This window comes from Salvelinus alpinus, chromosome 39 (genome assembly GCF_045679555.1).
Source record: "Salvelinus alpinus chromosome 39, SLU_Salpinus.1, whole genome shotgun sequence".
NCBI classification, from domain to species: Eukaryota; Metazoa; Chordata; class Actinopteri; order Salmoniformes; family Salmonidae; genus Salvelinus; species Salvelinus alpinus.
The window spans coordinates 6,974,271-6,998,090 of record NC_092124.1 but is presented as its reverse complement, the minus strand read 5'-3'; the positions used below and the strand labels follow the sequence as shown (position 1 = coordinate 6,998,090).

Here is a 23,820-nt window from a genome sequence, read left to right as displayed (position 1 = left end):
TATGTTGACGGTCCCTAACTGCTGTTGGTGGACGTAAGGAAAAGTACAGGCGAATATCCGTGGAATATCCAACCTGAAACTGTCTTTACCTCGGTGAGAGGTCTATCTGCGATAACGCACTGCTCTGCTTTCTTGACAACACAATCAACTTAACAAGTCTTACAAGACCTACTTTTATCACACCTGAACTATTGCCCAGTTATATGGTCAAGTTCCAATTTGTGAGGTGACGGGGGAAAAGGAAATGATTAACTTCTAAATTAATAATACTCTAGTCTCCCTTGGCACACGGGTTGCCTCCCACAATGTGAACAATGTTGCCCTAGGTCTGGGATTTCCCAAGACTGATTCACTAGTATTTCTTCAAATTATTTGACTAACCACAAATTAATCCGTTACTGATTTCCTTGTAACAGGACGGAAATCAAAAACAGAGCTAGGTCTGTAGTCACTTTTTGGAGTCCCCAATTGGAGACTTGAAATTAAATAAATTCAATTAAACATGTATTCCAATCATTTTAACTATTATAAATGAATATATTCAATAGCCCAACAGGACAAATAAAGTAAAATGTATTCAATAAAAATAGATTTTGAATATTTCAAATGTAAAACATTTGATTTATTCAATAACTTCTCCCTGTTCTATTCCTATGACTGAAAACCAGGCAGTAGGCTTTAGCTTCCAGTCACATTAAATAAAGTGACAGGTTGGGTCCACAGTGTTCTGCTCACCAAACCAGTATTTCTACACATTAAAGATAAGCCAAATGGGCGGGGACTGAGACTGACCATACAGACATATTGTGATGGTCAGTCGTATGTTTGTTCCCGACTGATTTGTACGCTGCAGAAACAAGGAATTGATCATTCATGTAACAGGTACTGAATAGGTTTTGAATGTAAAGAAGCATGGAAGTGATCATTCATACAGGTACTGAATAGGTTTTGAATGTAAAGAAGCATGGAAGTGATCATTCATACAGGTACTGAATAGGGTTTGAATGTAAAGAAGCATGGAAGTGATCATTCATACAGGTACTGAATAGGTTTTGAATGTAAAGAAGCATGGAAGTGATCATTCATACAGGTACTGAATAGGGTTTGAATGTAAAGAAGCATGGAAGTGATCATGTCACAGGTAGTGAATGTACAGAATCACAGCAAACAAGTGGGTATCGACTGATGTTTTTAGAAACATATATAAGTAACCAAACCAATCGTTGCTTTTAGATTGTGATTAAGACCTTTCACACAGTTTCAAATATGGGAAACATTTCCGCAAAAAATATATTAAACCGTAATCATCTCAAATATCTTAGCCGAAAATGAAAGAAGAAACAATATATAAAATATGTATTAACTATATGCATATTTATACAACTTATATACACATTTAAACCAAGTAGTTCTCCCTTACAGAATTACACAAAGACAACTCATTACAAATGATATACAAAATAACTTCTTTGTCCTACGCACCTTCCCTTTTGTACTGCCATTAAAAGTCAAACATTTGATCCACTCTGATATTTATGAGGTCTTGTTGTGCCATCCTATTTATCCAAGTGCTCTCCATTTGTTTCCACAATAAATACACGTGTTCCCGGAGAATTCAGAGCATTCTCAGTACTGCATTCCATGGTTCCGCTGTGCTTTCTCTGCCCACCACCTTGTGATAAGTGATGTGCAAAATAACTACTAACATTTATCCACTTTCACTAAGGTTTCCCCACATCTACTGTGATATTCGTGAACAGAGCATCCTTTTCCACTTTGATGACTTCGTACTTGAGAGAGCTGATCCCATCGGTATTTATCGTCAGTCTCGTGCGTTGTATTCTGTCAAACCTGCGATGCAAAGGAAACGACTTATCAGTCTACTATCCTCCTATGAAGATATTCGGGATGCACTGATATGTCAATCCTGTGGCCATACAATAGCCAATATTTTCTTGGCTGTGATGGCTGAGTGACAATGCTGATGCTATCATGAAGAAATAAAAAACTTTCCCCTTAAAATCTAAATGTTATTTTTTAAAGACACAACATTGTGGGGAACCTGTTGAATGTGGTTGTTCTAATCTAAAGCTTTACCTCTGAGGATTTGGGTCGTTCAGTTTGTCTCTCTCGTGGCGGATCATCCGGCATTTTCCGACCTCGCCATCTGGACGAGAGATGGACATTCCTCTGGAGCTCAACCTGTGGAAATCAGAGTTGATTATTATAATGGACTTTGCAGACAAGTTGGAAATACTGTGGAATTCAGGGTTGGGGTCAATTCCAATTCAATTCAGGAAGTGATTTCAGTTAAAAATTCATAAAGGGTTGGGGTCAATTATAGTTCAATTCAGGAAGTGATTTAAGTAAAACATTTGACAACTTTTTAAGTAAATAGCTTCTCCTTTTCAGTTTATAAAAAAAAATATTGAAAAAGAAACTGTCATTTCAGTTTAGTTCCTGAATTGACTGACCCTAACACCCTGGTGAATATATTGTGTTTTGCATGAACATTATACAATGCATCGGTAACATTAGAACGTGATGATGTCCCCTTGCCAAGTCTGACTTTAGTATAGGCTCGTCTGTAATGCTTTAGAAGTCTGTTTGGATTGGAATGCACTTTCTTGCCTGTTGAAAATGTCGTCATCTTCACCACCCCAGCCCCAGTAGTTGTTGGGAAAGCCGTTGATTTTCAGGAACTGCTCCTTACTTAACGCTGAGACACCGCCAAAGTACTGGTTATAGGGCAACCTATGGATGAGACAAAGACAAAATATTTCTCATCTGGCCCATACCAAGAGCCAAGTAATGAAAAGTGTAGGCTAAGCATAAATAGATATACTTGTTTACTACTCTTCTAGCTATGTACTCATTGTATGAATTGAAGAAGAGTCCCAATTAATCAAAATGATGATGATGCATTAGAAAGAAGTTTTGTGCCGTACTTGAAGTCAAACTTGTCCATGGAGACAGACAGGTGTCTGGGCTGGCTGAAGCATTTGTAGGGGTTGCGGTCATCCATGGGGATGATGTCCACGTCACTGAACACAAAGCAGTCGTAGTCATACTCTTTCAGGGCCTCAGCATAGCCAATGTTCATCAGCTTGGCCCTGTTGAATGTGTTGTCTCCATCCTAATGAAGAAATGACAGTAATTTTCAAAACATGGGTACGCTAAATTATTTGCCAAATATTCACTTATAATTGAATAAAGTTTGTCCCTAGAAAAGGTTTAATTCATCAAAAAGTGTATTTAAAAAAAGTTCCGGTATATGCAAATTGATTTCAAGTTGGTGTACTCTTACATTTTACATTTGAGTCATTTAGCAGACGCTCTTATCCAGAGCGACTTTCTGTTATCTAGGTGGGACAACCACATCACAGGCATAGAAAGTTTTTTTTTTCTTCTTAGCTCTCACAGATCTTCCATTGTTGGGTAAACTATTTAAAGATTTACTGAGAAGGGGCTCCCGAGTGGCGCAGCGGTCTAAGGCACTGCATTTCAGTGCTAGAGGCGTCACTACAGACCCTGGTTTGATTCCAGGCTGTATCACAACTGGCTGTGATTGGGAGTCCCATAGGGCGGTGCGCAATTGTCCCAGCGTTGTCTGGTTTAGGGTTTGGCCAGGTTAGGCCGTCGTTGTAAATAAGAATGTGTTCTTAACTGACTTCCCTAGTTAAATAAATAAATAAAAGCAAGCAGACCAGTTTTCTAAGTCACTGACAACCTGAAGATCTACTGAGCTGCAACATTACATTACATTCCAGCCAGTTCTCTTTCCCAACACCCAGCTAACTTCACATTAGCATATGAGCAAAGCACTAGAAAAAAAGGAAGGTCCGCACTCACTACTTTTTTCTTTTACAGATTACTTCAGGTCAACGCACCACCTTCTAAAAGACAGTCACTAGGGGCCCGCATCTTGGACACAGATTAAGCCTAGTCCTGGTCTAAAAATAAATTTAGTCTCGGACTATGCTTAATGTGTGTCTGCGAAACCGCCCCTAAGGAGCCCCAGACAGGTTTTGTCCTTATCTCATATGAGGAAAGTAAACAATATTTGCATAACCATCATGCAATACACTAACTAGAAACACCAAGGGACTTCACCTTAAGGAATGTCAGAAAATAAGCAGCAGCGTGTTAGAGAACCGCAGAGTATACATACAGTAGCTCTTAGTTACCTCAGAAGAAAGCAGAAGGAGAAAAAAAAGCCACCGAGCATTGGAAGAACCCAACCATACTTTAGCTGAGATGTGATTGGTTGCAGACATGCAGTGCTAGGAGAGTGAAAACAGAGTTAGTAGTAGTTATTAGTATGTCAGAGTGAGAGAGACAGAGAGAGAGGGAAAGAGAAAGAGAGAGAGAGCGAGACATACAGAGAGAGAGAGTGAGAAGAGGAGGGGAGAAAGAGAGAGAAAGAGAGATATGTAGAGAGAAAAGTTATCTGCGATTTTGGTTTCAAGAACAGGAAGCACCTGTAGAAGTCATGTAAGGACACAGTTCTTTCCTCTACACTGTCAATGTCATCTTCATAGGAGTAGGCTACTGTTCACTATCAATGTCATCTTCATAGGAGTAGGCTACTGTTCACTATCAATGTCATCTTCATAGGAGTAGGCTACTGTTCACTATCAATGTCATCTTCATAGGAGTAGGCTACTGTTCACTATCAATGTCATCTTCATAGGAGTAGGCTACTGTTCACTATCAATGTGTGGTAGTCATCAGCTGACAGTTAGGGCCGAAGTGGTGATTTTGTCATCCAAATACACCACAAAAATGAAATAATGAATTTGATTATTTAAACAAAAAAATATATAAAGTCACAATTCTACAACAGGTTGGTCAAAACAAGCTCTGTGATTGGTTGAGATGCGGTCTAAGCCATACTAAATAACCAGTTTCATACGGGTAAGCCTATAATACAAAAATTGCCATCTTGCTTTCTGTTCCATCAGAGAAATCACTGCGCATCCACTGTCCCATCAGCCCAGACAGGCCATTCATTAACTTGATTTCCACTATAAAAAGCATCTAGACATGATCTCCTGTGCTTCTAGCCTAACGCCTCAATCAAACCGACAGCGTCATTACATCAATGCTGTGTAATAAATTCTGCAGTCAAACTTTTCCCATTATGTAATCCAAAATTGTTACTCTTTTGTGTGCAATAAAAGTTCAACATTCACCTTTTGCTACTATTTCTGTCAGGTCTGTGCATACAAGTTGATGCATACGTTGGATAAATCCAACGTATGCACCACACAGAACACAGGGCGCAAGGCAAACGCAGCGTTCCATTGGAAATGAATGTACTTCTGGTGTGCCAAAAGGCAATGACGATGTCGATCTGATCGAGGCATTACATTTGGATTGCAACGACGGGGGTTTGTACCAACGTTGCTGTCTTTCTCTCTGACATTTGTTGAAATTCTATCTCCACTGTCCCAATGAGGATTATCGTGTCAGGACGAGACAAACATCTTTTCTCAACCCGTCCAAATCATGAATCAAACAAAATTAAATGCAGCTAGTTTGCGGTCTTTCCTGCTTCCGTTTGAAGTGACTGTGTGGCTGTGTAGTTGGCTAGCACCTCTGAACAGTGTCCTGACGGGAGAGCAAATGTTCTATGTCAGGGAAAATCGTGCATCATCAGCTCATTGTTATCCAAATAAATGTCAATAGAAAACAGCTTAAACAAACGCAAATACAGCTACTTTGCTGTTATTCTGGCTACACTGTTTGACGTGACAGCGTTAGCCGTAGTTGGCTAGCTAGCAAGTAAGGGATAAGAGCGTTGCCATAAACATTTAGGCCTAAAGACTGGGTCGCGTCCATTGATATGGAACAAAAAGACTTCACGACTGGGTCACGGCTCTGGCAACCTAACCGATAGAATGAACGACCAGCCAGCTTGGCTAGCAACCAAGATTTGTGTCAGGACTAGGCCTATATTTTCATTGAGGGATGAAATAGTGGCCTATGAATACATATCAAAATCAAGTGTTTTATCTAATTGGTAACCCGTTGTAGAAAAGCAATTGTTCACTCGAGGTGCTGAACAACCTTTTTATCACGGCTCCGCTGATCTACGGCACTGGGATCCGCCTCGTATCTGTGAATCTACGGCACTCGGATCCGCCTCGTACCTGTGAATCTACGGCACTCGGATCCGCCTCGTACCTGTGAATCTACGGCACTCGGATCCGCCTCGTACCTGTGAATCTACGGCACTCGGATCCGCCTCGTACCTGTGAATCTACGGCACTCGGATCCGCCTCGTACCTGTGAATCTACGGCACTCGGATCCGCCTCGTACCTGTGAATCTACGGCACTCGGATCCGCCTCGTACCTGTGAATCTACGGCACTCGGATCCGCCTCGTATCTGTGAATCTACGGCACTCGGATCCGCCTCGTACCTGTGAATCTACGGCACTCGGATCCGCCTCGTACCTGTGAATCTACGGCACTCGGATCCGCCTCGTACCTGTGAATCTACGGCACTCGGATCCGCCTCGTACCTGTGAATCTACGGCACTCGGATCCGCCTCGTACCTGTGAATCTACGGCACTCGGATCCGCCTCGTACCTGTGAATCTACGGCACTCGGATCCGCCTCGTATCTGTGAATCTACGGCACTCGGATCCGCCTCGTACCTGTGAATCTACGGCACTCGGATCCGCCTCGTACCTGTGAATCTACGGCACTCGGATCCGCCTCGTATCTGTGAATCTACGGCACTCGGATCCGCCTCGTATCTGTGAATCTACGGCACTCGGATCCGCCTCGTACCTGTGATCACGGCACAGCCGTGCTGAAAAAGCACGCCCTCTCATCTACAATTGCTTTAATCAGTTGCCTTGGTTTGATCTTCATAATTCGAGATACTTGCTATATCCTGAAAACTACTATACCTGACCATTTTCATGCTTTAAAAGGGGCAATCTGCAGTTGCTACATCCAATTTTGAACTTATAAATGAATGATAGATTGATTCTTGAAGAATATAACGTATACATGCCTTTGAGCTTAGTTCAACTTTCGTACCCCATCAGAACCCAAAATATAAGCTGGTTTTACTCCAATGTTTGTAAACATTGTAAATGCATAGCCTGAAAATATGCTTAAAACTATAATGTTGATATCTCGGATGATCAGTCTTTGCATCAATAGCTCCATCCATGAATTTAAGAGTCGTTACAAGTTAGGAAAGGCAGAGAGTCCATTGAGGCGATGGATGTGGTGGAAAGGAGGAAAGGTGTGGATGAAAGAGGGAAGGTGTGGAGGAAAGAGGGAAGAATAAAAAGAAGGAGAGAAGCAGTCGAACAGCTTTGCCGTTCTATAGCGAGCCATTGACTCTTTTCTCTTCCAGTAGTGTAGGATGGATGCTCATACTGCCATATCTGGCTTCTAATCGGTTTACAAGACAATAACCTGTTCGTTCACAAAGACAGCAAGATGCACCTGTGTCTGAAATCTTTTAACAATGACTAAGTCTGTTGACTTAAACTAACAAACTTTTGCCCACTGGTGAAACCATCCAACAGGTATTCATGGACCTGAGTTACCACACATGTTTAGTTCCTCTTATCCTACCTACAGTAAGACATGTTGTCCTTTAAAACAATACATTAGAATAAACTCATACTTGATGACATCACATCAGGCATCACGGTTATTTGATAGAGACACTCCATGTTGCAAACCGAAGGCTTCCACTTGTTCATCACGGCAACTTGGCTGTGCCCTCTGATTATCTGTGAGAAACACAGCAGGACAGCTGGTGGTTTACAGATAGTGAGTATAAACTTCAACTCACAGCTGAACCATGTCTGTGTTTAAAGTACATGCCTGGGCTTGTGTGGAGCTGGGGCGCTGGGGCTGGAGAGCTGGAGCTGGATGTCTGTCTATCTCCTGTTTCAGTGTCTCTCTGTGTAACTCTGTGTCTCTCTGTGTCTCTCTCAGTGTCTCTCTTAGCTCTCTTAGTTTCTCACCAACGTCGCACTTCTTACAAATCTATCATTTCGTAGTTCCGTACATTTATGTTTCCTCTTCTTTCATCCCTCTTACATTTTCTGTAGGAAGCGAGGGTGAAGGACGGCAGGAGAGGACACAAGGAATAAAGGATAGGCTATTGAGATTCAGCCTCGGTTTGAAGACCCTGAGTAATGATTTGTAACTGTGAGAGGGGTGGGGGGGGGTGGGGTGTTGCGACACACGTTAACATTCTTCCTGTTATCTACAATGAAGGGTGGGAGGTTACTTGTGTGGAAACCTCTAGGCATGAATAAACAAATGTATGACAACAGAGCGGCTTTCTTTGTTCAGACAGACTCTGAAAGGCTAGTTCAGTGAATAGATGAAACCAGTCATGCATGTAGATTAGACTGGTTTCTCTGGCGTTACCTGATTGATGACGTAGACACCATAGTCCAGCTGTTGGCGCTGAAGGATGGGATGGAGGTAGTAGAGCCAGAACTTGAGGTGCTCGTCACGATGGCGGAAGGGGATGATTAGAGCAACCTTTTGGAGGGCGACGCAGTCATGTGGTTTGTAGCGACCTCCTTCCTGCAGACCTGGGTTCTCCTTCCTCACTGTGTCCAAGCTGACAGGCGTAGAGAACTCCACCCTGAGAGGCCCAACTGCAGGTCAGGAGAAACAGATCTCTTGGGTCATAAACTCTCAACACACCTCTTCCTGTTCCTTAACCACATTCACTTCCTTTTCACTTTCTGCCTTCACGCCTCCATCACTCCCTGCTCTATCTCTCTCTTTGTTCAAAGTTTTCAGCCTTTGACCTCCTGTAAAAGAAAAATAGAGCACACACACAAACGCGCACGCATGCACACTCACAAACACACGTGCACGCATGCACACACACACGGACGCATCCCTTATTGATGTCACAAGCATTTCACTACACACAAGCATTTCGCTACACTCGCAATAAAGGGAAAGGGGGATACCTAGTCAGTTGTACAACTGAATCCCTTCAACTGAAATGTGTCTTCCGCATTCAACCCAACCCCTCTGAAATAACATCTAATAACCATGTGTACGTGACTAATACAATTTGATTTGACTCACAGATACAACCAGACCCACAGGAAATGGTGCTGATTTAACAGATATCTCATGCTTGTCTCTTTGCAACAGGCAGTTCAGGGGTTAAGAGGAAATATGTGTTATCTCGTCCGTCCCCCCCAAAAAAGTATGGTCTATGCTGCTGAAAGTATTTGCCCCGAGCCATGATTGTGCTGAACACAGAACATATAGTTATTTTCAGCAACAGAGAGCAAACTTCACAATGCAGCTCGGCTTAACATTAAATAAATCGAGAGATCTTTCCTCGTATCGACTTATAGTTAAAGCCAGGAAATATAGGCCTAATATGAGATACACAACTACATAATACATTTATAATTACATAATACAATGTTTGATGCAACTGTGCCAGTATACAAAACATTAAGAACACCTGCTCTTTCCATGACATAGACTGAAAAGGTGAATCCAGGTGAAAGCTTTGATCCCTTATCGATGTCACTTATGTGAAGGGGAGAAGACATGTTAAAGCCTTGAGACAACTGAGACATGGATTGTGTATGTGTGCCATTCAGAGGGTGAATGGACATGACAACATTTTTTAGTGTCGAACGGGGTATGGTAGTAGGTGCCAGGCGCAAGAACTGCAACACTGCTGGGATATTCATGCTCAACAGTTTCCTGTGTGTATGAAGAATCGCCCATCACCCAGAGGACATCCAGCCAACTTGACAAAACTGTGGGAAGCATTGGAGTCAGACACCTTGTAGAGTTAATGCCCTGACGAATTGAGGCTGTTCTGAGGGCAAATGGGGCGAAGGGGTTGCAACTCAATATTAGGAAGGTGTTCCTAATGTTTGGTGTACTCAGTGTATGTTTGGAGAAGATCCCAGAGAATGATCCCATGAATGTTATGGCTGATAATTACATATATTTCAAGGATATGCAGCATGCTCATTTCCTTGTTATTTTTGGCCAAACAGTTCGATTAAATATCAAAAGTTTTAATGTATTTCCTTGGGAGGCCAAACTATCTGGATTCAGGTTCCATGCTTGATTGGGGAAACAAATACAGTCCATATGTTCATGACAGAATTGGAGAGAAAAAATCAGCATGGAAATAGCCTGCTAATGTGTTATAAAGTGTCCTCTTACATGTTTATAACAATTACATGTATAATGCAATATAATGTAATGTTTCTGCTGTGCATGTTTGATTAAATACCAGCCCTTGAATTAATTGATCAAATCATAGCCTACTTACCCAGATGTGGAGACGGATCAGGACATTTTTCAAACTTATCCCACAAAGTTGTTGTAGTAGTAGTGTTAGTAGTTGTAGTGGTTGTAGTAGTTGTATTGGGTATATCCTGAAACTTTGGAGTTCGCAATATTACAACTCTGTTATTAAGGTCGTGTTGTCCATTATCTTGCGGTGGAAGTGTCACGGTAATAAAAGCTGTTTCAATTCGCGTCTGTGTCTTTATTAGTTTGTTTGCTGACGACCCATTCGAGTAACCCATTAAATAAAATAAAGCCACTAAGAGATTAATAACACCTAAAACTACAACCACGGTGCAGCCTCTCTTCCGCAGCCTAAAGTTGAGAGACGAGTCGAGCATAATGCGGCTGTCATATGCCGAACTGTAGTGACAAATGCATATCCGTTTACGCACCGACCGTATTAAAAAAGCAATTTAAAAATAATCTATTTATTTTTTTGCCCAAATCAGTATAGTTTCAAGCAAAAAGACAAGGTAAGATCATTTTTTCTCCAACCTCCTCTACTGTGTGGCTGTGACCATCAGTTATCGTAGGCTCCTGAGAGTGAATTAACTTTGCGTACTACACTTTATGTCAGTAACATGACAGTTAGTGGACCTGTGGCTTCCTCTATAATAAAAGCCCACAACGAGGAAATCATAGCCTACTAGGCAACTGCACTAGCAAACTATTCAATAAAATGCCCAAAACATAGTCATTATGTAGTACTTGCCTAGTAGTCTTTATTAATTTGCAAGTCCCTAGGCTGTGATTTGTTTGAATTTGAATTTACTCCAGGAGAACGAACAGATAGATGCCTGTGAGGTAGGCTATTTTTTTCCCTTATAAAACGTTTTAGCCTATAGGGCTATTCTAATTGTTCTCTGACGCTATCGGCCTACATTTGAAAATAATTGGATTTAATAAAACTTTAAATTCAATACCAGCATAAGCGACGTATACACTCCTTTATGTGTAAACCTTGATAATGTTTTATGAGAAGGGTTTATATATCAAATAAAATAAAATGTGTAGACCTTATCATGGAAGGCTTACTTACAAGCCTTTAAACCAACAACGCAGTTGAAGAAATAGAGTTAATAAAATATTTACTAAACAAACTAAAGTTTAAAAAAAATCAAATCAGTCAAAAAGTAACACAAGAAATGTACATAACAATAATGAGGCTATAAAGGGTACCGAGTCAATGTGCGGGGTACAGGTTAGTCTAGGTAATTTGTAAAGTGACTATGCATAGATTAACAGGGAGTAGCAGCAGTGTAAAAACAAGGGGGGGGGGGGTAATATAAATAGTCTGGGTGGCTATTTGATTTGATGTTCAGCAGTATTATGGCTTGTGGGTAGAAGCTGTTAAGGAGCCTTTTGGTCATAGACTTGGCGCTCCGGTACTGCTTGCTGTGCAGTAGCAGAGAGAACAGTCTATAACTTGGTTGACTGGAGTCTTTGACAATTTTTGTGGGCCTTCCTCTGACACCGCCTAATATATATGTCCTGGATGTCAGGAAACTTGGCCCCAGTGATGTACTGGGCTGTACGCACTACCCTCTGTAGTGCCTTATGGTCAGATGCCAAGCAGTTGCCATACCAGGCTGTGATGCAACCGGTCAGGATGTTGTCAATGGTGCAGCTGTAGAACTTTTTGAAGATCTAGGGACCCATGCCAAATCTTTTCAGTCTCCTGAGGGGGAATAGGTGTTGTCGTGCCCTCTTCACAACTGTCTTGCTGTGTTTGGACCATGATAGTTTGTTGGTGATGTGGACACCAAGGAACTTGAAACTCTCGACCCGCTCCACTTCAGTCCCGTCGATGTTAATGGGGGCCTGTTCGGCCCTCCTTTTCCTATAGTCCACGATCAGCTCCTTTGTCTTGCTCACATTGAGAGAGAGGTTGTTGTCCTGGTGTCTCTAACCTCCTCCCTATAGGCTGTCTATTCGATTTACAGTCTAACCAGACACCTAGTTATTTGTAGTTGTCCACGTATTCTAAGTCAGAGCCGTCCAGACTAGTGATGCTGGACGGGCGAGCAGGTGCGGGCAGTGATCGGTTGAATAGCATGCATTTAGTTTTACTTGCGTTTACGAGCAGTTGGAGGCCACGGAAGGAGAGTTGTATGGCATTGAAGCTCGTCTGGAGGTTAGTTAACACAGTGTCCAAAGAAGGGCCAGATGTATACAGAATGGTGTCATCTGCGTAGAGGTGGATCAGAGAATCACCAGCAGCAAAAGCGACATCATTGATGTATACAGAGAAGAGTCGGCCCAAGAATTGAACCCTGTGGCACCCCCATAGAGACTGCCAGAGATCCGGACAACAGGCCCTCCGATTTGACACACTGAACTCTATCTGAGAAGTAGTTGGTAAACCAGGCGAGGCAGTCATTTGAGAAACCCAGGCTGTCGAGTCTGCCAATTAGAATGTGGTGATTGACAGAGTCGAAAGCCTTGGCCAGGTCGATGAATACGGCTGCACAGTAATGTCTCTTGTCGATGGCGGTTAGGATGTCGTTTAGGACCTAGAGCGTGGCTGAGGTGCACCCATGACCAGCTCTGAAACCAGATTGCATAGCGGAGAAGGTATGGTGGGATTCGAAATGGTCGGTAATCTGTTTGTTAACTTGGCTTTCGAAAACCTTAGAAAGACAGGGTAGGATAGATATAGGTCTATAGCAGTTTGGGTCGAGAGTGTCACCCCCTTTGAAGAGGGGGATGACCGCGGCAGCTTTCCAATCTTTGGGAATCTCAGACGATACGAAAGAGAGGTTGAACAGGCTAGTAATAGAGGTTGCAACAATTTCGGCAGATCATTTTAGAAAGAGAGGGTCCAGATTGTCTAGCCCGGCTGATTTGTAGGGGTCCAGATTTTGCAGCTCTTTCAGAACATCAGCTATCTGGATTTGGGTGAAGGAGAAATGGTGGGGGCTTTGGCGGGTTGCTGTGGAGGGTGCCGTGCAGTTGACCGGGGTAGGGGTATCCAGGTGGAAAGCATGACCAGCCGTAGAGAAATGCTTATTGAAATTCTCAATTATAGTGGATTTATTGGTGGTGACAGTGTTTCCTAGCCTCAGAGCAGTGGGCAGCTGGGAGGAGGTGCTCTTATTCTCCATGGACTTTACAGTGTCCCAGAACTTTTTTGAGTTAGTACTACAGGATGCAAATTTCTGTTTGAAAAAGCTAGCCTTAGCTTTCCTAACTGCCTGTGTATATTTGTTCCTAACTTCTCTGAAAAGTTGCATATCACGGGGGCTATTCGATGATAATGCAGAACGCCACAGGATGTTTTTGTGCTGGTCAAGGGCAGACAGGTCAGGAGTGAACCAAGGACTATATCTATTCCTAGTTCTACATTTTTTGAATGGGGAATGCTTATTTAAAATGGTGAGGAAGGCACTTTTAAAGAATAGCCATGCATCATCTACTGACGGGATGAGGTCAATGTCATTCCAGGATACCCCGGCCAGGTCGATTAGAAAGGCCTGCTCGCAGAAGTGTTTTAGGGAGCGTTTGACAGTGATGAGGGGTGGTCGTTTGGTCGCAGACCCATTACGGATGCAGGCAATGAGGCAGTGATCGCTGAGATCTTGATTGAAAACAGCAGAGGTGTATTTGGAGGGCGAGTTAGTTACGATGACATCTATGAGGGTGCCCGTGTTTACGGATTTGGAGTTGTACCTGGTAGGTTCATTGATAATTTGAGTGAGATTGGGGGCATCAAGCTTAGATTATAGGATGGCCGGGGTGTTAAGCATGTCCCAGTTTAGGTCACCTAGTAGCACGAGCTCAGAAGATAGATGGGGGGCAATCAATTCACATATGGTATCGAGGGCACAGCTGGGGGCAAAAGGAGGTCTATAGCAAGCGGCAACAGTGAGAGACTTTTTCTGGAAAGGTGCATTTTTAGAAATAGAAGCTCAAATTGTTTGGGTACAGACTTGGATAGTAATACAGAACTCTGCAGGCTATCTTTGCAGTAGATTGCAACACCGCCACGTTTGGCAGTTCTATCTTGGCGGAAAATGTTATAGTTAGCGATGGAGATTTCAGGGTTTTTGGTGGTTTTCCTAAGCCAGGATTCAGACATGGCTAAGACATCCGGGTTGGCAGAGTGTGCTAAAGCAGTGAGTAAAACAAACTTAGGGAGTATGCTTCTAATGTTAACATGCATGAAACCAAGGCTTTTACGGTTACAGAAGTCAACAAATGAGAGCACCTGGGGAGTGGGAGTGGAGCTAGGCACTGCAGGACCTGGATTAACCTCTACATCACCAGAGGAACAGAGGAGAAGTAGGATAAGGGTACGGCTAAATGCTACATGAACTGGCCGTCTAGCACGTTTGGAACAGAGAGTAAAAGGAGCAGGTTTCTGGGCACGATAGCATAGATTCAAGGCATAGTGTACAGACGAAGGTAAGGTAGGATGTGAGTACATTGGAGGTAAACCTAGGCATTGAGTAATGATGAGAGAGATATAGTCTCTAGAGACGTTTAAACCAGGTGATGTCATCGCATATGTAGGAGGTGGAACAACATGGTTGGTTAAGGCATATTGAGCAGGGCTAGAGGCTCTACAGTGAAATAAGCGTTGCATGAGATCTTCAGTTTCTTGGCAATTTCTCGCATGGAATAGCCTCCATTTCTCAGAACAAGAATAGACTGACGAGTTTCAGAAGACATTTGTTTGTTTCTGGCCCTTTTGAGCCTGTAATCGAACCCACAAATGCTGATGCTCCAGATACTCAACTAGTCTAAAAAAGGCCCGTTTTAATCAGGACCACAGTTTTCAGCTGTGCGAACATAATTGCAAAAGGGTTTTCTAATGATCAATTAGCCTTTTAAAATGATAAACCTGGATTAGCTAACACAACGTGCCATTGGAACACAGGAGTGATGGTTGCTGATAATGGACCTCTGTACGCCTATGTAGATATTCCATAAAAATCTGCCGTTTTCAGCTCAATAGTCATTTACAACATTAACAATGTCTACACTGTGTTTCTGATCAATTTGATGTTATTTTAATGGACAAAAAAAATGTAATTTCTTTCAAAAACAAGGACATTTCTAAGTGACCCCAAACTTTTGAACGGTAGTGTATGTATGTGCTGCTTCTTAAACCAAAACAGTCTGTGAATTCAGCTTGGGGTGATGTTTCCCCTATGTACAGATCTAAACTCTTAGAAAAAAGGCTTCCAAAAGGGTTCTTCGGCTGTCCCCATAGGAAAATCCTTTTTGGTTCCAGGTAGAACCCTTTTGGGTTCAATGTAGAATCCCTCTGTGGAAAGGGTTCTACATCGAACCCAAAAAGGTTTTACCTGAAAGGAAAAGGGTTTTACCTGGAACTAAAAAGGGTTATTCAAAGGGTTTTCCTATGGGGACTGTTGAAGAACCCTTTAAGGTTCTAGATAGCACCTTTTTTGAGAAGCATCCAGCTGCAGATTATGCACGCTGACGCCACCTGGTCTGCGAATCGCAAAGCGCATGGTATTTTAATGTCTCAGTTGGCGCACAACCTGAACTATCAACATGTTCCAGGGAGTCAGTGTGCTACACACATATACATCGGTAATCAGGCAAATTAAATACATGTATTATGGATATTATGTATTTAACATGACTGGGAATACAGATATGCATCTGTTGGTCACAGATACCTTTGAAAAAAACACCATTTGCTTCATGCAGCGCGATACTTCGCAAATAGTTGATCAGGCTGTTGATTGTGGCCTGTGGAATGTTGCCCCACTCCTCTTCAATGGCTGTGCGAAGTTTCTGGATATTGGCGGGAACTGGAACACACTGTGATACACGCCGATCCAGAGAATCCGAAACATGCTCAATAGGTGACATGTCTGGTGAGTATGCAGGCCATGGAAGAACTGGGAAATGTTCAGCTTCCAGGAATTGTTTACAGTTCCTTGCGACATGGAGCCATGCATTATCATGTTGAAACATGAGGTGATGGCGGCAGATGAATGGAACGACAATGGGCCTCAGGGTTTCGTCACGATATCTCTGTGCATTCAAATTGCCATCAATAAAATGCAATTTTGTTCATTGTCCGTAGCTTATGCCTGCCCATACCATAACCCCACCTTCACCATGGAATACTTTAATATGCTTGATATGCTTCTTGATATGCCACACCTGTCAGGTGGATGGATTATCTTGGCAAAGGAGAAATGCTCACTAAGAAGGATGTAAAAAATTTGTGCACCAGATTTTTGAGAAATAAGCTTTTGCACGTATGGAAAATGTCTGGGATCTTTTACTTCAGCTCATGAAACATGGGATCAACACTTTACATGTTACGTTTATATTTTAGTTTTGGGATACTGTAATGATGTGCGCTGAGAGTCGGGAAGCAAGTTCAGGGAGTGAGTGTTTTAATAAATAAACACAACATAATACAAAAATAAGAAACATGAACAACGCACAGACCTGACACAGGAACAGAAACAATGACGCCAGGGGAAGGAACCAAGTCCGATGACACGCAGGTGCTCGTAACGATGGTGACAGGTGTGCGCCATAATGAGCAGCCTGGTGACCTAGAGGCCGAAAAGGGAGCACACGTGACGGATACAATGTTAATGCCAAAAATCACTACGACCAAGCAACCACTTTTGCTTGTGCTTTAGCTGTTACCTAGCTAGTGCTATCTAGCTAATGGATAGCTAGCAGCTAGCTAGTAAGTAGCGCTAGTTAATCAGCGTCTAGCTAGTAGCGCTAGCTAGCTAGTACTCCTATCAAAGATACTGATAACTAACTCCTTTTGTCTAATGTTTGTACCCTGTTTTGTGCTGCTACCATGTTGTGCTGTTGCCATGTTGTGTTGCTACCATGTTGTTGTCATGTTGTGTTGCTACCATACCTGTGTTGTCATGTGTTGCTGCCATGCTATGTTGTTGTCTCAGGTCTCTCTTTATGTTGTGTTGTGTTGTCTCTCTTGTCATGATGTGTTTTGTCCTATATTTTTATTTAATTTATTTTTCATCCCAGCCCCCGTCGCCGCAGGAGGCCGTTTGCCTTTTGGTAGGCCATCATTGTAAATAAGAATTTGTTCTTAACATGCCTAGTTAAATAAAGGTTAAATAATATAAATACAAATTGTGTGTGCTACTACTTACTCTAATTCAAAATGTAAAATATTAATGGTGTCTTTTTGTAGGTACTAACTCCGCCATGGTTGAAAAGTGGCGGAATTGCCCTTTAATCATTAGCGGGGAAAACACAAAACCCAATATCAGCATTTAGAGGCAACAGGCAACTTCACCCTATTCTGTGAATTCAGTGGAAGGAAATATTCAGAATGTGGCAGCAGATAGAAATGCAATCAATAGAGCCTGACACAATCGACCCCTATTCTATATGACATGCAAAAATATCATACCTGTTGTACACAATGCATTTCTAACTGAGCGTTATTTAACGTTACACCTCTCCTGACTGCCCATGCCCCTGGTCTTCTTTACCTTAAAGTCGTCAGGCAAGGGAGTAGCTAGGGGGGTCTGACATCGACACACAAATGACATCATCATCACCAGATAATAAATAAATTGGCAAATAAAGAAAGTGACCTCTGTCTGTGCCAGTTTGTCTTGTTTGTCAACCAGCGTTTTTCTCTCAGCTCCTGTTTTATCCCAGTCTCTCTTTTTCTCGTCCTCCTGGTTTTGACCCTTGCCTGTCCTGACCTCGAGCCTGCCTGCCACCCTGTACCATTTTGGACTCTGCCCCGGCTATGAACTCTTGCCTGTCCCCGACCTGCTTTTTGTCTATTTCTTTTTTTATTTCACCTTTATTTAACCAGGTAGGCCAGTTGAGAACAAGTTCTCATTTACGACTGTGACCTGGCCAAGATAAAGCAAAGCAGTGCGACACAAACAACAACACAGAGTTACACATGGAATAAACAATCGTACAGTCAATAACACAATGGAAAAATGATATATACAGTGTGTGCAAATGGCGTAAGGAGGTAAGGCAATAAATAGGCCATAGAAGCGAAGTAATTATAATTTAGCAAATTAACACTGGAGTGATGGATGTGCAGATGATGATATGCAAGTAGAAATACTGGTGTGCAAAAGAGCAAAAAAAGTAAATAAAACAATATGGGGATGAGTTAGGTAGTTGGATGGGCTATTTATAGATGGGCTGTGTACAGCTGCAGCGATCGGTAAGCTGCTCAGATAGCTGATGCTTAAAGTTAGTGAGGGAGATATAAGTCTCCAACTTCAGCAATTTTTGAAATTCGTTCCAGTCATTGGCAGCAGAGAACTGGAAGGAAAGGTGGCCAAAGGAGGTGTTGGCTTTGGGGATGACCAGTGAGATATACCTGCTGGAGCACGTACTACGGGTGGGTGTTGTTATGGTGACCAGTGAGCTGAGATAAGGCGTAGCTTTACCTAGCAAAGACTTATAGATGACCTGGAGCCAGTGGGTCTGGCGACGAATATGAAGCGAAGGCCAGCCAACGAGAGCATACAGGTCGCAGTGGTGGGTGGTATATGGGGCTTTGGTGACAAAATAGATGGCACTGTGATAGACTGCATCCAGTTTGCTGAGTAGAGTGTTGGAGGCTATTTTGTAAATGACATCGCCGAAGTCGAGGATCGGTAGGATAGTCAGTTTTACGAGGGTATGTTTGGCAGTGTGAGTGAAGGATGCTTTGTTGCGAAATAGGAAGCCGATTCTAGATTTAATTTTGGATTGGAGATGTTTAATATGAGTCTGGATGGAGAGTTTACAGTCTAGCCAGATACCTAGGTATTTGTAGTTGTCCACATATTCTAAGAGTAGTGATGCTAGTCGGGCGGGCAAGTGCGGGCAGCGATCGGTTGAAGAGCTTGAAGAGTTGTATGGCATTGAAGCTCGTTTGGAGGTTTGTTAACACAGTGTCCAAAGAAGGGCTAGAAGTATACAGAATGGTGTCGTCTGCGTAGAGGTGGATCAAGGAATCACCCGCAGCAAGAGCAACATCGTTGATATATACAGAGAAGAGAGTCGGCCCGAGAAATTAACCCTGTGGCACCCCCATAGAGACTGCCAGAGGTCCGGACAACAGGCCCTCTGATGTGACACACTGAAATCTGTCTGATAAGTAGTTGGTGAACCAGGCGAGGCAGTCATTTGAGAAACCAAGGCTGTTGAGACTGACGATAAGAATACGGTGATTGACAGAGTCGAAAGCCTTGGCCAGGTCGATGAAGACGGCTGCACAGTACTGTCTTTTATCGATGGCGGTTATGATAGTTTAGTACCTTGAGCGTGGCTGAGGTGCACCCGTGACCAGTTCGGAAACCGGATTGCACAACGGAGAAGGTACTGTGGGATTTGAAATGGTCAGTGATCTGTTTGTTAACTTGGCTTTCAAAGACTTTAGAAAGGCAGGGCAGGATGGATATAGGTCTATAGCAGTTTGGGTCTAGAGTGTCACCCCCTTTGAAGAGGGGGATGACCGCGACCGCTTTCCAATCTTTAGGAATCTCGGACGATCCGAAAGAGAGGTTGAACAGACTGGTAATAGGGGTTGCAACAATGGAGGCAGATAATTTTAGAAAGAGAGGGTCCAGATTGTCTAGCCCAGCTGATTTGTACGGGTCCAGGTTTTTCCGCTCTTTCAGAACGTCTGCTATCTGGATTTGGGTGAAGGAGAAGCTGGGGAGGCTTGGGCAAGTAGCTGCAGGGGTTAGGAGCTGTTGGCCGAGGTTGGAGTAGCCAGGAGGAAAGCATGGCCAGCCGTAGAGAAATGCTTATTGAAATTCTCGACTATCCCTTGGATTATAATAAATACCAGAGCTCAAACCATCTGCCTCCTGTGTCTGCATCTGGGTCTCGCCTTGTGTCGTTATAGGGGTATGTTATCTAAACCTCCATGGTCTGACATTGTAATAACATTCTTGAGGTGATTTGAAAAACATTGTAACATACTATTTGTTTTCTTCAGGCGTGGAAGAAGAGAACTCTGGACTTTACAGAAAGGTAAGGCTGATCTTAACATGCTTAAGGTTTTATGTAAATGCTGCTTCTTAAACTAAACCGAGTGTGAATTCAGCTTGGGTTGAAGTTTCCCCTAGGTACAGATCTAGGATCAACTTCCCCTCCCCCAATAATAATCTTAACCATTAGCGGGGAAAACGCAAAACCCAAGATCAGCATATAGGGACAATTTCACCCTATTCTGTGAATTCAGTGTCATAAAACATTCAGAATGTGGCAGCAGATAGAAATGTAATCAATAGAGCTGACGCAATCAATCCCTATTCTACACGACATGCAATCATATCAATCAGACTTGTTCTACACAATGCATTTCTAACTGAGCATTATGTAGCATTACACTCTCCTGACTGCCCATGCTCTTGGTCTTAACAGTAATGTGATATTGTTTTGCAGCCGTCTTGTGGTGATATGGGGGAGATCCTAGCTTGCCCTGTGAACTTGGCTCCTGTGTGTGGCACTGATGGCAACACCTACCCCAACGAGTGTGCACTCTGTGTCCAGAGAACAGTACAGACCTGGGTTAAATGATTGTTTGAAATCATTTCAGATACTTAAACTGAGCTAGACTAGTTCCAAAACCCTGCCCATCAGGCATTCCAGACAAGTTGAAACACACAAAAAGTATTTGAATGATGTCCCTGGTACACAGCTGCTCCTTTCTCACAGCCCTGTCCAACATTGTCACTATAAGGCTGAGAGAGTCAGTTTACAGAAACAACACTCAACACCTCCAGGTAAACACTGAAGTACAAGGAACTGAATTCAATCAAACCAGTATTTCAGGAAAATCCACATTCTGTAGGCTCCTACAATGCAATGTTGTGCCCACTAAAGTGCTTCTGGAACCACGTTTCCATCCACAGTTTATGTGAGTAAAGTCAAACCATATTTAAAAAAAAATCATGACAGCTGTGATGGAAACAGGTAGTTTAGGTAACATTTTATAAATGCAGACAGATAGGCCTAATTTGTTGGACATGGTGGGATCTTTTTGTGTCGGTATAATGAATTATGCGAGAAATGGTGGTGGAAATGTCTTCAAGTGTAAATATTGACATAATAACCATAATATCAAAGTAAACTTGAAGTCACGCAATGATATGGTGTGTGGTACTCCCACTACAACTCTGGAAAGTATGCAGATTTTTAGGCTACAGATTAAATAAATTATGATGAACATCACAGGATGGTGAAAGTGCAAGATGACCTTGATGCTCCTTTCCAATAACTATCGAGGGTCTTATTTTGGTGACATGATGATCAATGCTTGACTGCTGTTTGACAAATAAAATTATTCTTGCTCTTATCCATAATAATCTCATCATATAGACTAGCCTACCCATACAGCTGTCACGCCCTGACCATAGAGAGCCTTTTATTCTCTATGTTGGTTAGGTCGGGGTGTGACTAGGGTGGGTTATCTAGGTGATTATATATCTATGTTGGCCTGGTATGGTTCCCAATCAGAGGCAGCTGTTTATCGTTGTCTCTGATTTTGGATCATATTTAGGCAGCCATTTCCCCATTGTGCTTTGTTGGATCTTGTCTATGTATAGTTGCCTGCGAGAACTACATGAGCGTAACGTTTCGTGCTTTACTGTTTTCTTTGAGTTTCACTACCTAATAAAGAGGATGGAACCATACCACGCTGCATCTTGGTCCACTCATTATAATGATCGTGACAACAGCCTACCCGCACTATATCTGCAAGCTGTTGTCTAGGCACAGTTGCTATTTAATGCAATAGTTTTTGTGACAAAACTATCGGTAGAGTTGAAAATGCGATGTAAACACATTGAACTTTAGATTTTTATTCAGGACAAGAAAACTTAAACGAAAAGGTGCATTTTGTGTGCACTACGTCATCACGTACTGAATTTGATCTGAAACAAGTCTGTTTGGTGGAAACACACCACTGGTGGGAAAACGTGCTTATTTTCTTTATGCAGATTTTAGAATATTTAGAACCTGTCGCCAATTGGCTGGAAACCTAGATAATGACACACAGATACTACAGATGTAGGATCTTAATTTGAGCTAGTTTGCAACAGCAGGAAAAATAATCCTGCAGCAACAGCAAATGTGAATTATTATGTGGATTATACTGAATGGACATTTTTGAAGGGGTTGGCACATTTTTGAAATTACAAACTTTAGAAGCCTTTTTAAAACTCAAAGTTTGCATTTCCTGGAAAATTCTCAGCAACAAAATATTGATCAAATTAAGATCCTAAATCTGTCCCCCCCCCCCATTCCTTTCTCTACAGGGAGACCAGAATGGACCTCTTGGTCATGAAGGAGGAGAGCTGCTAGGGGGGTCTGACATCGCCAAACAAATGACATCATCATGACCAGATATTAAATTAACTGGCAAATGTATTTATTTTGAAATGTTGAACATTTTCTAATTGTTTGTTGGAGTTTCCCATGGCTCACACAGTAGCCACACTATAATAGCCCATTAACAACAACAAAAATCGAAATTAAAGTTCCAATTTTCACAGAGAAAATAACTTAAAGGAGGAAAGGCAACACATTCGATCAACAACAATATCAAAAAGCATCTCTGAAACCTTGACATTCCATAGCCCTTGCTTGATGTACACTAGTGTAGAGCAAAAATACAGTATTTGTAAACCAAAAGTAAAGCTGCCTTCAAATGCTCCTTGAAAAGGTGAAAGATCAGAGCTGAAACGTCACAACTCGTAAACTTGGGTATCAAAATCATCTCAGACTTTCCCATTTGTAATTGGAACTTGGAGAGGGGTTATTTCAGAGTTGGAACCTTGTATTTCTGAATTACGGCGAAAGCAGTTGAAGACAGCACTACACAAAGCTCTGCCAATTGGGCAGCTTGAGAGGGACAAACGTGCCAATTGGTAGGTGGACATCATGACACCTCCTCAAAGATTCATACTAAGTCAGTCAGTAGATGTTACGTTTTGTACAGTGTTGCATTATAACTGCTGCAGCCTCTGCAATAGGTTATTAGTTAATGCAATAGATAGATTGTGCGCTGCCCTCTTTACTCAGCACCTCTCGTACTGTATGCACAGGTGACAACAGACATTTACATACACTTTTGACACAGGCCTCCCCTTGACGTCACTTACTTGACTAATTTCTTTCAGCTCCTAGTGGAGCAAAGGGCCTCAACGGTGCATCTCCAGTTAACTCTGTTCTGGGCAGTTTTCTTGACCTCATTCCAGGTGGTTCCTGCCTTCATCACAGGGCCGGATTTACGAACGGGCACGCAGGGCATGTGCCCCGGGGACCCCAACCCCCAGGGGGCCCACTGGAGGTCGGCGGCCCCCCAGACACCATATTAACATGTCATAAGCCATGGACAAATATGTAGAATTGCCGGAAAATAGCTTTAAATCTGAAACATTTTCTCTCAGCATCATAGCAAAACGTTAAATCTGAAACATTTTCTCTCAGTATCATGGCAAAATGTGTAGAATAGCATGATCAAACTGCACA

General features: G+C 42.5%; 1 protein-coding gene across 1 annotated transcript; it reads right to left on the bottom strand.

Annotated features, from left to right (window-relative positions):
* Positions 1–1,176: 1,176 nt before the first annotated feature.
* Positions 1,177–10,907, bottom strand: LOC139566714 (beta-1,4-galactosyltransferase 1-like). Its single transcript, XM_071387980.1, has 6 exons — positions 10,319–10,907; positions 8,416–8,651; positions 2,949–3,136; positions 2,632–2,754; positions 2,098–2,202; positions 1,177–1,851 (listed from the first exon to the last, which is right to left on the bottom strand). Exons 1-6 carry the CDS (start codon positions 10,674–10,676, stop codon positions 1,722–1,724), a joined length of 1,140 nt encoding a protein of 379 aa, XP_071244081.1. The 5' UTR covers positions 10,677–10,907; the 3' UTR covers positions 1,177–1,721.
* Between the last annotated feature and the right edge of the window lie 12,913 nt (positions 10,908–23,820).

What these genes read in the sequence shown, in the direction of transcription:
- LOC139566714 (XM_071387980.1), bottom strand. Translation starts at nt 10,676, where the DNA reads ATGCTCGACTCGTCTCTCAACTTTAGGCTGCGGAAGAGAGGCTGCACC. An exon ending in TGATCCGTCTCCACATCTGG is followed by an intron (nt 8,652 to 10,318) that starts GTAAGTAGGCTA and finishes CCTGACCTGCAG; the next exon opens with TTGGGCCTCTCAGGGTGGAG. An exon ending in GTGTCTACGTCATCAATCAG is followed by an intron (nt 3,137 to 8,415) that starts GTAACGCCAGAG and finishes TTTCTTCATTAG; the next exon opens with GATGGAGACAACACATTCAA.